A 13,875-nucleotide genomic window follows, 5' to 3' on the forward strand; every position below is an offset into this window, starting at 1 on the left:
AAAAGTCCATGAGGAAAACCCCATCGCCATCATGGGGGGGGGCTGCTTCAAAAATTTGTCAAAACAAAAAAAAAAAGAAAAAAAAAAAAAACAGGAGGAAAAAAGAAAAAAAAAAAAAGCCCAAAAAAAAAAAAAAAAACAAAAAAAACCGAAAAAAAAAAAAAAACGGAAAAAAAAAAAAAAAAAAAAAAAAAAAAAAACAATAGGCAGAGCTGGTATCTTCAGACTAGCAAATTCGTTTGTATCTTTGCCCGAGTTTGTGTTTTTTTTGTAAAAAAAAAAGAGAGAAACAAATCAGTTTCTGGGGAGAAAACAGCTCATAAAAAGGACTAGGTAGTAATGTATGTGTGCGGTGCTATGATAGACATGGGATTCAAAGGAGGAGGAGAGAAAAAAAAGGGTTGAACAGACCATGAGTAAAGAAGGCATATAGCACGTAGGATCGCTCCGAGCGTAATAAAAATAAAAAAAACAAGGAGGTGTAGGAGGGGAGGGTGTGGCAGCTGCGCAGGACTGACTGACTGACTGTGACTGCATGCCGTGGATCTGCCGTCTGCTGAGGGAAGCCCCCAGACAGAGCCATGAGGATAGATCGTCGATGTTCGTATTGAGTGGGATGGATTTGAGAGAGAGATGGAGAAAGATAGAGAGAGTGTGTGAGTGTGTGTGTGTTCAACAAGACCCTTTTTTGCAATTCCCAGATTTTTTGTGTTTCCCCGCTTCGCTCATGCAGTTTCTGATGGTATTCCCTTTCAACAAGAAGAAAAATAGAAAAAAAAAAAGGAATTAAAAAATAAAACAAAAAAACAGGAACAGAGATGACATATACCGGGGATACGAGTAGCAACAAGAGCCTGAGAGAGGAGATAAAAAACAAAAGGTAGGAAAATATAAGGAAGAAGAATAAGAAAACCGGTCATAAGCATGTTCATTTCAACCATCATCGTCGCCATCGTCGTGCAGGCCACCTCCGCCCATCATCTGCATGCGCTGCTGATGCGAGCCGGGCTGCTTGGACTTCTTAGTCTGGCTAACCAACGTGCTGCTCGCCTTACGCTTCGGCCCAGCACTCACTCCACCACCACCACCACCCATGGCCGACGAACCACTCTTGCCTCCCGGCATGCCGTGGAGCGGCGCGGGGATATTCTCGACGCCGGTGGCGCTGGCATTCTGGGCCTTCTCCATGGCGGCGACCTCGTCGGCGGTCAGGAAGCGGCCGCCGGGCCCGCGCGGGCGGCGCATCGCGTGGTTGTGGCGCGACTCGTGCAGGTACGGCTTGCGGCCCTTGGACGTGAGCCGCAGCTGCTCCTCGAGCTTCTGCCGCGCCACCCGCCGCTTGAGGATGCGGTGGAACTGCTTCGCGTTGACGTACAGCGGCGACTCCTCGACCGGCGGTGCTGCCGCTGCCGCTGCCGCTGCTGCGGCTGCCGTGACGACTTCCGGTGACGGCTGGCTTTGCTGCACGGATGGGTGGCCCGCTGCGGATGCTGCTGCGGACGGTGGAGGCATGCCGGCTTGCGCCGCGCCGGGCCGCGTGAGCGCGTGTGTGAGCGTCGCCGGTTGGCCGTGCGGGCTAGTCATCTGCTGGCTCATGCGACGCTGCTGCTGCTGTTGCTGTTGTTGCTGTTGCTGCTGCTGCTGCTGTTGTTGTTGTTGCTGTTGTTGATGCTGTTGTTGCTGCTGCAGCGCGGCGGGCACGGCGGCCATCTGCTGTGGGGAGCGGGCGTGACGGTCCTTGGAGACGTGGGCCATGCGCGGCGAGGAGCGGGCGGGCGGGCCGGCCAGGGCGCCCATGGAGTCCTGGTGCAGCGGGAAGAACTGGCCGGAGGCGGCGGCGGTGGCCATGGCGGCGGCCTGGGTGGGCGAGATACCGTAGGCGGCGGGTGGCATGGCCACGTACGGCTGCGAGAAGCTCATCTGCTGCTGCACTTGGGCGGCGGACGGCGGTGCGGCGGCGCCGGGCGGGTAGTGCGACTGCGAGGGCAGGATGGGCGAGCCCTGGTGGGCGTGCAGCGGCGCGGAGGGCGGGTTGTTGGCGTGCGGCGCGTGCGACGGCGGCTGCTGTGACGGCGCGTATGGCGGCGGGTAGTCCATCACGGCGACGGCGGCTCCGCGGGGGCGGCGGCGCGTGTCGGCCGGCCAATCGGGACGGCGGGCGGGGGAGGAGGGAGAGAGAGAGAGATAGAGAGAGAAAGGAGGGGCGGGCGGGCAGGCAGGCCAGTCGACCAGGCGCTGTGATTCGAGGGCGCGGGCTGCAGGCCGGCACGGTCGCGTCAGCAGCAGGCTAATGCACGGCAGACGGGGACGTCAAGAGAGAGCAGAGAGCCCGGACTGGCAGAGAGCGGACGAGGGCAGGATTGCACGAGTGGAAGACAGACAGAGAGAGAGAGAGAGAGAGCGTAGAGGACGAGCGGCCAGACAGGCAGGGAGAGAGACTCACGCACTCAGTGACGCGTGCGGACGATGGGCAATAATAGATCGAGCGGCGGTTGGGCGGCGATGCGTTGGCGGGGAGTGCAGCGAGGCGGAGCCAGGCAAGAGCGACAAGACAGACAGCTATCGTCTCCAGCGAAGCGGGCCAGGGATCGCAGACTGACAGCCAGACCGCGGCGGATGCGCTGGCAGCCAGCGCACACACAGCACAGCACAGCACCCACGTGAGGCGGCGCAACAAACAACAAACACGCCCCGACGCGCCGGATGACGTTGCGGGCGCGAATACGATGTCGACTCGGGGGCGGGCGATCGGGAGTGCAGCCTGCCGGCCATGAATTAGGTGTCCGTCAGCATGATTCTCCGTCTAACGGGTGGCCGTTGCTGTGCGGCCGCCAAGGGCCCGGCGACAGACAGACAGACAGACAGACAGACAGACAGACAGAACTGAGGGAACAGACGTACCTTAATGCTGGGGCGATCGAGAGAGCTGGTTGGCTGCGCGAGAGGGGCCGCGATCGAATGCAGGTTGATTGGCGGGCTGAGTCAGCGGGGGGTGCGGCGGGCGACAGCGGCCAGAGAGTGCAGGCTGAGTCAGCGGAGAAGAGCCAGGCTTTCGCGGCACGAAGTCGATAATTGGACGGCCGCGCTGGGGAGGGGGGGGATATTTCTACCGGCCAGCCAGTAGAAACGGCGCGCGGGCTGCGACAAAGCCGCCAACCAGGGTAAGCGAGGCGGTGAGCCCCCGCCCCACGCCGCCTTGCCGCTTTCGGCCGCACCCAATACCAGCCCGTACGCCGCCGTGACCATACAACGCTGCCCACCGCTCGCCCACCCGCGCTCCCGTGCCTCGCCCTCGCCCGGCGCTGCCTCGCGCACGCCGGCCTGCCCCCGCCTCCTCTCTCTTCTCCTTCTGCTCTCTTGTCGTCCTTCTCTCGTTCTTACTCCTTACCGTACCGTACGGCCGCACAGCCCCCCTAACCACCCTCCCCGGCCCGCCACCCATGTCATTCGCCCGCCGCGCAGCCAGTCGCAAAACCGGATCGGCACCGGACCCGCCCCAGCCTTCCCTGCCGCCTCAGCTCGTCGCAAAATTACCGCCAGCGCCGTACCGCCGTACGGATTACGCTTCGCTCTCTCTCTCTCTCTCTCTCTCTCGTTCTCGCCGTGGCGCCCGCCGCCGCCAGCACTGCACAGAACACGAACTGCCTTGCCAGCATCCCGCGCGCGCGAACACAACGCCCATCACACACACACGCTGCTTGCTGCACGGCCGTCACAGCCAGGCAGACTCCGCGTCGGACAAGCCGTGTTTTGCTTTTTTGTTTTTTTTTTTTTTTTCCTCTTCTCTGCTCAACCCGATCTTGAAGGATTATTTGAAATCTTTTTGTCTTTTTTTTTTTTTCTTTTCTCTCGCACGCTCCGATCCCCGCCGATATCAACTGACTAACTAACTAGTTCAATAATAATGCCTCCAGCCTGCGAAGCGGCGCGGGATCCCAAAACCCCAACCCGAAAAAGCAAACCACGCCTCTCCCCTCACTACTCTCTCTCCCCTCACTACTCTCTCTCCCCCGACGCACCGGCAAGCTACGACCAACTACTCACCGTCGCCGTCCAGCACCTACATGTCCGCCCGCGCGCCTGTTCTTCTGCGATCGGCGCGATCTGTCTGTACGACCACCCCATCCATATACATACTCCGTACAAGCTCTCAGACGATACGATGCATTCCCCAAAACAGCACACCCCAAACGCGCAGGAAAAAAATAACAAAACGAAGCAAACGGCCCAAGACGGCCTCCCGCGCTCAGCCTCGAGGTACGGAGTGGTAGTAGTAGTAAGTACGGAGTACTCCGTAGTAGTCCGGAGTCCTTCGTATGGCTTGTGTTTTTTTTTAGCTGGGCGCGTATGGTCCGCATCCTCATCCTCTTCGTAATATCGAATAGTAGTAGTAGTAGTCGTCGGAGTCTCCTCACGGGCATCTTTCCCCATCTCACCGCCCTTCCTCCGAACGCTCCGCCGGGCTACTCCGCGCAAAGCACTTCTCGCCCGCCCGCGCGCGCGCGATCGGCTTGGCGGGCCGGTTCGTCACAAGCCATGTCCAGCGTGGGCGCTTCCAGCTTCCACAAAATAATAATAATAATAATGGCTCGTTGATCGTCAAGCCAGCCCTGGTCCGAAATATTACAGTTTGTTTTCTTCTATGGCCCGGCAATGTGATTTGCCGGATGCAATTTTGGAAAAAAGTATCATTATTTGCCAAACTCTAATAATGACAATCGTGCTGGCAGAAAAGAGATTATTATTATCGCGAGCAACCGCGGCGGGGGCCGGTGGATCGTCGTGCGATCGAGCCAGAGAATTGACTCATTGATTATTGCTATCTAGCTTCTTTTATATTTATCGAATAATACCACTCCGTACGCGCAGCTGGGCACCTCTCCCCCAATAATAATAACGGACATCCCATCCCAAGCTCCCCCGCCCTTTTTTTTTCTCCTCCGCGGCCAGATCCTCGCGCCATTGGGTGTTTTTGTTGGGGTTGGGGTTTGGGGCCCTCCCCGGGCCGCGGGCGCGGCGTGGGAACAAGCCTATTATCATTTTATTTTCTTCCACACAAAGGATGCGGCCGGGCGCTTTGGTCTCGTCGAATAATAACCACGCGGAGGACCGAGGACATAACGATGGTTGGCTGGCTGGCGGACGCGACCCAACTCAAGCTTTGATCGAGCTGCTTTTTATATCCTTTCTTTGTTCCCCACTCGCGCTTGATCTAACCATACAATAATAATAATCATATTTTGCTCGTGGAGCGCTATCAGCCAGCCGGCGCGTGGTGGGTGTTCATGTCAAAGATACCTACGTAGCCAACAAACTGCCTAACTTCCTGACTATGGGTCAAGACCGGCGATGCCGGGCCAGCATCACACCGCACTGTTCTCCTAAGACCAGCGCTTTTGCACTATGAGCTCCCTCCCTCCGATAGGCGCCGGCGCCCCATGCGCCCTCTTCGCAAACCCGGTTTTTGTCGCGCCCTTGCTACGACAACATTATTTTGCGTTGCCCGCTCCATGGACTGACTAGCGAACGAGCTGTGACTATCAACCGCTTCTTCGCCCGGTTTTTTTGGTCTCCTGCCCAGGCCGTTTTCCTTTTTTTTTTCTTTTATTTTCTTAAAAGAATCCTTTCTGATTTGTGATCTGCTGGATGTTATTTCCAAGGCAGCCCAAAAACAAGGCCAGCGACTGGCTTGCCAAAAACGAATACATATAATTATACCTCCTATTAATTAATATTAATATGCTTGGAAAAAAAAAAGACGCCGCTCTAGTCCACGTGTTGATTGGACTGATCGCGCGGCAAAGAGCTCCCAAACTTCATCGTCATCGAGGTCCGTGGGATACAGACAGACTAACTTAACTCTACATGTAAGGTTCTTCCAGTTACCAAACCTCGGACCTCCGGCCACCCACAGGTCGTTCGCCTTACCTTCCCCTCCATTCCAGGTATGTGCACCCATGCTTCCCCAAAATTCCGGACTTTTGACCTATAGGAACGCCGCGGAAGGCTAGAACCACACATACATCATCAAACTGGTAGGACACCAGCGGTCCTGGTTTGGAGCGGCCGTTTTTTGGCCGGGAGGGGTGCGTGCGTGCGGCGTTCGGTCCCTCCGAGGATTTTGTGACGAACATGGATTGCGTTTTTTTTTTTTTAAAAAATCGCCGATCTGGCCCGCTCTCTCGAAGGTTGGGAGCTCGCGATCGAGTCTATATGGAGGAAAGGGTCGTCGTTGGAACAAGGTCTGTGGTGAGGGTTTGGCTTGGTGGCAGATCCGTGGAATGTTTAAATTGCGCATTCTGGCCTTCTGATTTGCCCGCGCCTTGGCCCGGAAGAAGCGTCGCTGCGCACCAATCGGTTTGCTATCATCGTGATATTCACTGCTTCTCGTGACTTGAAACGGCTGTTTGGTGCAGCTGGACAAGCTCTTCTGCCCAACACGCCGTGCCTGTTTGATTATTGATAGAAGACCTCCTGACGTCTTCGTTGCATCATCATCATCATCATCCACACAATACAATAATAGATCTACCCCAGCATCCCAACCTCCCCAGCGGTCTCACCATCGCACCACCAAGCGCTCACCAAACGCCAACCCTCTCATCCGCACCTTACGTGGAACCTGTCTTCAATACCCAGCATGAGTTTCTAAATCCAAGCTGTCTCGAATCCCCCTTTTTCGCACTGCTGAACGCACCTCTTCCAAGCAAACCCTCCAGGCCGTACCCCGTACTCTGCATACATATGATGTCACCCGCGCGCGCCCAGACCCAGCAAGCAGGCAAGCTGTTTGTTGGTAGCCACGTACAAGAATGAGCAGTAGTAGTAGGTTAGTTTACATGACGATGCGACATCCCCACCATGTGTTTCATGCATGCCGTGGCCCAACGGGTATCCGATACCCGTCGTGGCTTTCCCCGCCTGTCGCGCTTTTCGCTGCGTATGATGTATGTATGGTCCACAAAACGTACCTAATAATGTACTCCGTACTCCGTATACTCTCGGAATATAGGGAATTCGGCAACGCAACGGTAAGAAAAAGAAATCCAACATCGAGAAGGAAAGGGGGAAAAAAAACAAAGATAGACAGACAGACAAGGGCCCCTCCCCCCGCCCCTTCGCCACGCGGCCACCACCACCGTCACCTCCATGCACCACGAGCACCAATCCTACATACTACTTCTGCGCATCCCTTCAACGGACCCAGCGAACGTGAAACGCGAGGGGGGAGGGTATTCTTCCTTTCACATATAGGTACCCTGAACGCGCGCGCTCGCCCCGCGGCTTGCCTCCCTAGCTAACGGACTACTCCCGGATGTCCAGCTTAGGTAGACTTGGATAATAATAATAATAAGTCCCCTCCTCCCTTCCCCTAAACCGTCATCATGAGAGCGTGGGGGTCGACATAAGAAGAAAAAAGAAAAAGAAAATTTAAGCTCAAAAGACTCTCCTTCGCTTCCACGAAAATAAAGCGGACCCTGAATTTTTTCGACCTCTTGGTCGTCACCCTCGCAAAAAAAAAAAAAAAAAAACGGGGGGGGAGGCGGGTGGGCGCAACATCTAGACGCCCAACGCGGGGCCTGGCGGGCGAGATATCGATGGATGCCTGACTAAGGAAATCAAGGTAGGATTTGTTCGGCTCTGGTCGAGACCCGAAGCTCGAAAAAAGTTCTCTCTTATCTCCTCCCTTTTCCGGGTAGCGAGTACACCGCTGTTCCTTTTTCTCTCGTTAAGCTTCAGGAACTGCCCATCGTATATTCCCGTTTTCAGCAGCACGAGAGGCGCTCGGCAGCAACCGCCAGGAAGAAGAATCTGATAAGAAGTTGAGAGAGTGAAGCCGCGGTACCGAGCATGGCTGGCGTCTTGGCGTTAACATCACGTGAACTGTGTCTGAGTGCTTGGGCCTTTTTTTTGATGCAAACGCGTCTCGAAGCTGGCAACTACTACGGAGCACGGAGGGATTTACGGAGTACCTGAGGAGAGCTCCGAAATGACCTCAGGCACGGGGGAGAATCCTCCACGCGAATCCTTTGTTCAATGACGATTTAATCCCCGAAATTTGTCATGGTAATTTCTGCTCTTTTTTTTTTTTTTTTGGAGCCCTAATTATCAGAACCCACGCCCCGCCTGATGGAGTTACATACTTGTTGTCCTGCGCGGGTAAAAACCACCACAAAAAGATGATGTGTCGCCTGGCGTGCGCAGATGTGGGGACTACTCTACTTAATATGGGTACGGAGTATATGCATGCAATTGCACTTCTAAAATATAGCCAAGCATGCAACATCAGCTCCAGCATCAGAGCTTGATACAGACCCGGGGGGATGCTAAAAGGCACGGTCCCTTCTCACGTGTCGAAGCTCGCGCGGGTGGTTGAATCACCCTGACACAATTTGGGGGATCGTTGACCAGCCTTAGCAGGCTGATGGATCAAGGCCCGGGTGGGCAAGGGGCATGGACGCCGAGGTTTCTGAGAGATTTGGTCCAAGAAGAGTTGCTGGTGATGCGCGATATGCCAAAGGTGGCTGGTTTTTATTATGAGGCGGCTGCCTTGCAGGCATCTGAAGGGGGGGCCCCGAGCGTTATAGTTTGTCGGCGCGGGAGGCTTAAAGACGAAGTGTAGTATACTCCTGACAGGAGAGATATTACTATCATTTGGCTTGTGGAAGTATCAAATGATGGGATAGAAGATATTGCTCTTCGCATGTGCCATTGTAGCAGTTGCCCGGACATGCTTTTTTTCAATCCATCGCAAGGATAAGGAGAGACCGCTGTACCAGGGAAGCCCGGTGTTCTCCGCGATTAGATCAAGGGGTGGGTATAAACCACGTTCTCGCAGCATATCGACACCCCAGGGAGCAAGCTCAAAGGCATAGTTACTGAATAACACATCCAAGCTCTGATATGCCTCTGGTGTTATTATTTGCTATCGCCCATGTAGGCATCCAACCCGTAACACAGATTGCTCAAGATGCGCACGTCACCACGTCGTGGGCAAATCGTTCGTAGCTCTCGCCGTAAAACCAACAGGAACCTTCACCAGACGATTCGACCCGTTTCCGTAGGGCGCCATCAAACACTCGTCGTCAAGATGGCCATTCGCCGTCGTCGTGTACGCGCCCAAACACGGCTTAGCGCCGGGCTGCGTCACGTGCAGCCGACCTTCCCTCTTCCGGCTGGCTCGGCGCCTCGCGATCTCACCTCCCATCACGACCCGGCACCATCAAAGCTGCCATTGACAAGCCTTCTCCAGCGTCTCTCTGCCCCCCCCCCCGCCCAAGGCCTGTCTTGAATTGCTTTGCAGAACTGGGGTTTTATTTCCATTACTATTCTTCTTCAGGGCTACTTGTAGGTTGCCTTACCCTTGATCATTTATCCTCCCTATTCTTCTCACTGCAATTTGCCACCCCCAGAAGCCCGTTCTTTTTTTGCCCTCCAGAACGTCCTCAGGATTGTTACTCTCTTCTTTCTTTTCCTTCAATTATCTCTAGACTCACTTTCTTCATTGCTTCTTTGAGATATTATCCCTCTTTTTCTTCCCTTTTTGCCTTCGCCGGCTGATATCCCTTCCAAGCCTGAAACGCAGCCTCAACCCCCCATCCCTGGCGTCAACGACAGCCAATCTGTAGCTTCGTTTCTTCATCTTATTAGCTTATTGGACTGCCCCTCTTCTTTTATCTATTTGCAATCCATCTCTTCTCCCCTTACTTCCTCCCGCAACGTACCGCTCCCACCTTTTCAAAACCCGAAGATCTAACGCTCAATCATGTCGATACCTAGCTCTACCTTATTCCGCACCCGAGCCGTCTTTAACGCAGCCGTGACATAACACCGTGGGATTCACCGGGTCGGATAGTGAAGGCTGGATTCTTTTCTTCCTAGATCAGATTTCATCCAATAGTCTCCTAGTGCCATTTCATACCCCGTTATGGACCCTTACGACACTTTTGGATCGCCTCCTCCGTCTGGAAAATCTGAATCAAAATGGACTCGCGACGAGGAGACCTTTTCATCGCGCTCCGCCGTCGATTCATACCGCAGGAGGTCTCCAGGTATGGCTCTCTTGAATTGACCTCATATTCTCATCAAAGCGATATCTGGACTTCTCATAGAACCGTGTTGAACTAATTATTATTATCGTTAGCAGCTCAAGATCGCCGTAGAGTGAGTGGGCGTGGTAGATCTCGCTCGCCGGTAACCATCGATCGATATCAGCCTGGAGATCGTGATCGCACCAACCGTGACGAATATTATACTGCTTCGCGAGATCATGCTGCCAGGGATCGAGAGGATCGTCGACGTCTGCCTTCGCCTACAGCCGCGAACATCGACAGATACGTTCCAGGTCAGGAGAGCAGCAGGGCTATCATCCGCACAAACCCCCTTCCAAACCCTTTAACACTTGACTACCAGGTCGGGTTTAATTGGTATGCCGAATGGTGGCGGACGGAGCAGTTGATTAAAGAAGAAAAAGAGAGGGCAAAGCACGGAGGTCGTCGCCCCTCTGACCGTGTAAAAGGAGAAAACGAAGCCAAAGAAAACCGAGAGAAAGAAAGAGCCTTGATTCAAATGGCATACGATACGTACAAATCTGAGTTCCAGGTCAAAATGGCTCGTAGCTTTGTTCAGCGTCATCGAAATGAGGAGTGGTTCAAAGAGCGATACGTTCCTGAAATTCGAGATCCATTTCGTCAACGCTTAATGGAGTTCAGAACAAGCGCCTATGAACGATGGACTCAAGATCTAGAGTCTGGTCTCTTTGACGAATTTACGCTTGAAGGGATCTATAAAAGCGAAAGCGATGGTGCTGGCGGCATTGTGGAGAAGGAAGAAGGGGAAGCCACAGCCGTGGGCGAGACACTTGGTGTTCTAGATCTTCTACCGACGCGGGGTGGAGATCTTCGAGATGAATCATTGTTGCAGCCCGCTCTTCTCATCAAAACTTTAGCTCCTAACGTCAGCCGGGAGAAGATTGAGGAGTTCTGTAAAGAGCACTTGGGCGAATCGGATGGTGGCTTCAAGTGGTTGAGCTTAAGTGATCCAAACCCTTCCAAAAAGTGCCATCGTATTGGCTGGATAATGCTTCATCCGGCTCCTGAATCTCATGCTGTAATTGAAAGAGGAGATGGCAGGGAGGAAGAGGGAGAGGAAGCAGAGGCAGGTACCGCAGATAATACGCAAAACGGCAACTCCGCGGCTGAAACAGCGCTGGAGGCTGTAAACGAAAAAACCATCTACGACACTGTTCGTGGAGACTTTGTATGCCATGTTGGTGTCCATATTCCACCTCCTAACCCCAAGAAAAAGGCATTATGGGACCTTTTCTCAGCCCCAGAACGTATCGACCGGGACCTGGAGTTGGTGAAACGCATCGTCGTAAAATTAGACAGCCAAACGTCTTTTGCTGATGGCATTATCAAAATTGAGCAGCGCGTGGAAGATCTTCGAGAGAAGGGTTGGCTGCAGCCTCCTGTTACTGCACCTACGAAGGCGAAAAATCCAAAGGCTTTTGATCCGGATACTGAAATGGTTCTACTTGAAGACGGAGAGGCAGAGGAAGGAGAAGAGCACGAAGACGCTGATGGCGACGACGAGACTGACAGCGAAGAGCTTCTCATCAAAAAGAAATTGTTGGATTTGATGGTTGAGTATCTGAGACGTGTTCACAATTTCTGTTTTTTCTGTGTTTTTGAAAGCGATTCTGTGCATGAGCTGGTTCGTAAATGTCCTGGTGGGCATTTACGTCGTCCCCGATCCGGGTTGAGCACCCACGCGAAAGCAGCTGCTAGAGCCAGTGCATTGGGAGAATCATACCCTTCTAAGAAGAAGGAGGAGGTTGAAGAAGGAGAAGCCGAAGCCTCTCCAAGCGAAGAGAAGAAGCCCCCGCGATTCTCATCAAAAATCGAGCAACAGATCTACCGAGCGTTTAACTGGGTCAAGACTTTTGAAGAAAAGTTGCTGCAAATCTTGGAGCCTGAAAACGCTGATTTGAAAAAGCTTGGTGGCAAGCCTGTTGAGGATGCATTGGAGGAGGAGTTGAACAGGTTCGTCAAGCAAGAGGATGAAGCTAAATTTCGGTGCAAAGTTCCCGAATGTACAAAACTGTTCAAAGGTCAGCATTTCTGGCGAAAGCATGTCGAAAAACGTCATCCGGAGTGGTTCAGTGATGTCCAAAACGAGGTATGTTTTGTCTGTACTGCAGAATGATATGTTGGACTAAACTAACGTGAATAGCTTGCGCTTGTCAATGCCTACGTGCTTGATCCGGCACACATCTCGCCGTCGAGATCCGATGCTGCGAGTAACGGCCATTTCCCGTTCCCACCAGGTCATATACCGGCCGGTACACCCCGTGGATTCAATTTTGCAACCATGCCATTCAACTTCAACGCCAATGGATCCATGCCTGGAGGTGCGTTCCAAGGAATGGCTTCCTCGGGTGCTGGTATGCCAGGCTTCATGAACGGCAGTTGGGCAGCCGGAGGCTTAGTGGCCAATGCTGGCGGTGCTACAGGCCTTCATAACCCGGGTGTGATCCGCCGTGGACGCCACTTCAATCGCAGCAGCCCGTATGATCGGCGTGGTGGCCGCTTTCCAGGCAGCACTGGCGCTGGAAGTAGTGGCCGCCTGAGTCCTGTTCGTGGTATGTTCGGCGGAGCCGCGTACATCCCAGCAGGCCATCCTGCCGCGCTGGCTGCTGGCATGGGTGGTTTTGGGCCCGGCGCCGGCGGACGTTGGGTTGACGGTGCTGGAAATCCGCAGGCCATGGGACCGCGCGAAGCTGTGCAGGGCCGAAGCCTCAAGAGCTACGAAGACCTGGATGCCGTTGGAGGTGCTGGAAATGGAGAGCTCAACTACTAATGCCCGCGCCGCCCCCATGGCGCTGTAACTTTACTGATGGGATTTGTTGCATTTCTCTTTCATCGCTACGTATTGTTTTAATTTCCAGAATGCGGCCTACGGAACTTTGTTGATTGTTTTCATTTCAAACTTAGGGTGCTAAAATAGGATCCCCAAAGGGGGGGTTCGAATGCGATATGTATTATGTACTTGATTAATATGGATTATCGCTACCAGGCATGAAACCAGCGCATTTCTCTCCTCTAATAAACATATTCCAGTCCACAACTCACTGCGTCTGCCCTTCAAACGCCGCCTGTAGAGCTGCAATCTCGAACTTCTGACTTTTCAGCATCGCATTCCTCGCGCGTTCAGCCTTCTCCTTATCCTCATTCGCGATCATTTCCATCAGCACTTTGGGCACCACCTGCCACGAAACTCCGAATCGATCCGTCAGCCATCCGCACTGGAGCTCCCGGCCCCCGTCTTTCAGCAGATTCTCCCAGAAGTAGTCAATCTCCGCTTGGTCGTCGCAGCTGATGAAGAGCGACAGCGCCGGCGAAAGCTTATAGTACGTGCCGCCGTTTAGGGCGGAGTATTCTTGGCCCGCGAGGGAGAAGGTCACGAGCTGCTTGGAGCTGGAGAGGATGCGCGAGCTACTGCTGCTGCTGGTGGTGGCGGCATCCGAGGAGCTGTTGGGTGCCTGGGAGAAGATGGTGGTGTAGAAGGTTGCGGCCTCGAGGGCCTGGGTGTCGAACCAAAGGCAGGGATGGACTTTCTGGGTGATAACGTTGGGAGCCATGGTGGATGGGAAAAGATGTTGCTTTACTCCAGCAGTCAACTAGTCAATTGGACTGATATTCTTCGTTCTATTTAACCTGCTCTCCATGATCTTGGAACAAGCTTATATATACCCCGCGTCTGCGCCAGGCAACCACAGCCTCTCTGGGGCTGTTCATTAATCATTTATTCGTATGTACCAAAACCTTGCCCCCTGCAAGGATAGTGATGTAAGACGGGCAGCTCTTCCGTCTT

At 53.8% G+C, this 13,875-nt stretch overlaps 3 protein-coding genes across 3 annotated transcripts; 1 reads left to right on the plus strand and 2 right to left on the minus strand.

The window, feature by feature from the left end:
* Nucleotides 1–933: 933 nt before the first annotated feature.
* On the minus strand, nucleotides 934–2,097 carry HAP2 (Transcriptional activator; the record flags this gene model as incomplete). Its single annotated transcript, XM_049252684.1, has 1 exon — nucleotides 934–2,097. The coding sequence occupies one exon, from the start codon at nucleotides 2,095–2,097 to the stop codon at nucleotides 934–936; it is 1,164 nt and encodes a 387-aa protein (XP_049108183.1).
* Nucleotides 2,098–9,928: 7,831 nt separating this feature from the next.
* Nucleotides 9,929–12,861, plus strand: LOZ57_003637 (uncharacterized protein; the record flags this gene model as incomplete). The annotated part of the gene is made up of 3 exons (XM_049252685.1): nucleotides 9,929–10,052; nucleotides 10,145–12,180; nucleotides 12,235–12,861. The coding sequence occupies 3 exons, from the start codon at nucleotides 9,929–9,931 to the stop codon at nucleotides 12,859–12,861; spliced, it is 2,787 nt and encodes a 928-aa protein (XP_049108184.1).
* Nucleotides 12,862–13,129: 268 nt separating this feature from the next.
* On the minus strand, nucleotides 13,130–13,642 carry LOZ57_003638 (uncharacterized protein; the record flags this gene model as incomplete). Its single annotated transcript, XM_049252686.1, has 1 exon — nucleotides 13,130–13,642. The coding sequence occupies one exon, from the start codon at nucleotides 13,640–13,642 to the stop codon at nucleotides 13,130–13,132; it is 513 nt and encodes a 170-aa protein (XP_049108185.1).
* Between the last annotated feature and the right edge of the window lie 233 nt (nucleotides 13,643–13,875).

This window comes from Ophidiomyces ophidiicola (genome assembly GCF_022830035.1).
Source record: "Ophidiomyces ophidiicola strain CBS 122913 chromosome Unknown scaffold_13, whole genome shotgun sequence".
In the NCBI taxonomy this organism is placed as follows: domain Eukaryota; kingdom Fungi; phylum Ascomycota; class Eurotiomycetes; order Onygenales; family Onygenaceae; genus Ophidiomyces; species Ophidiomyces ophidiicola.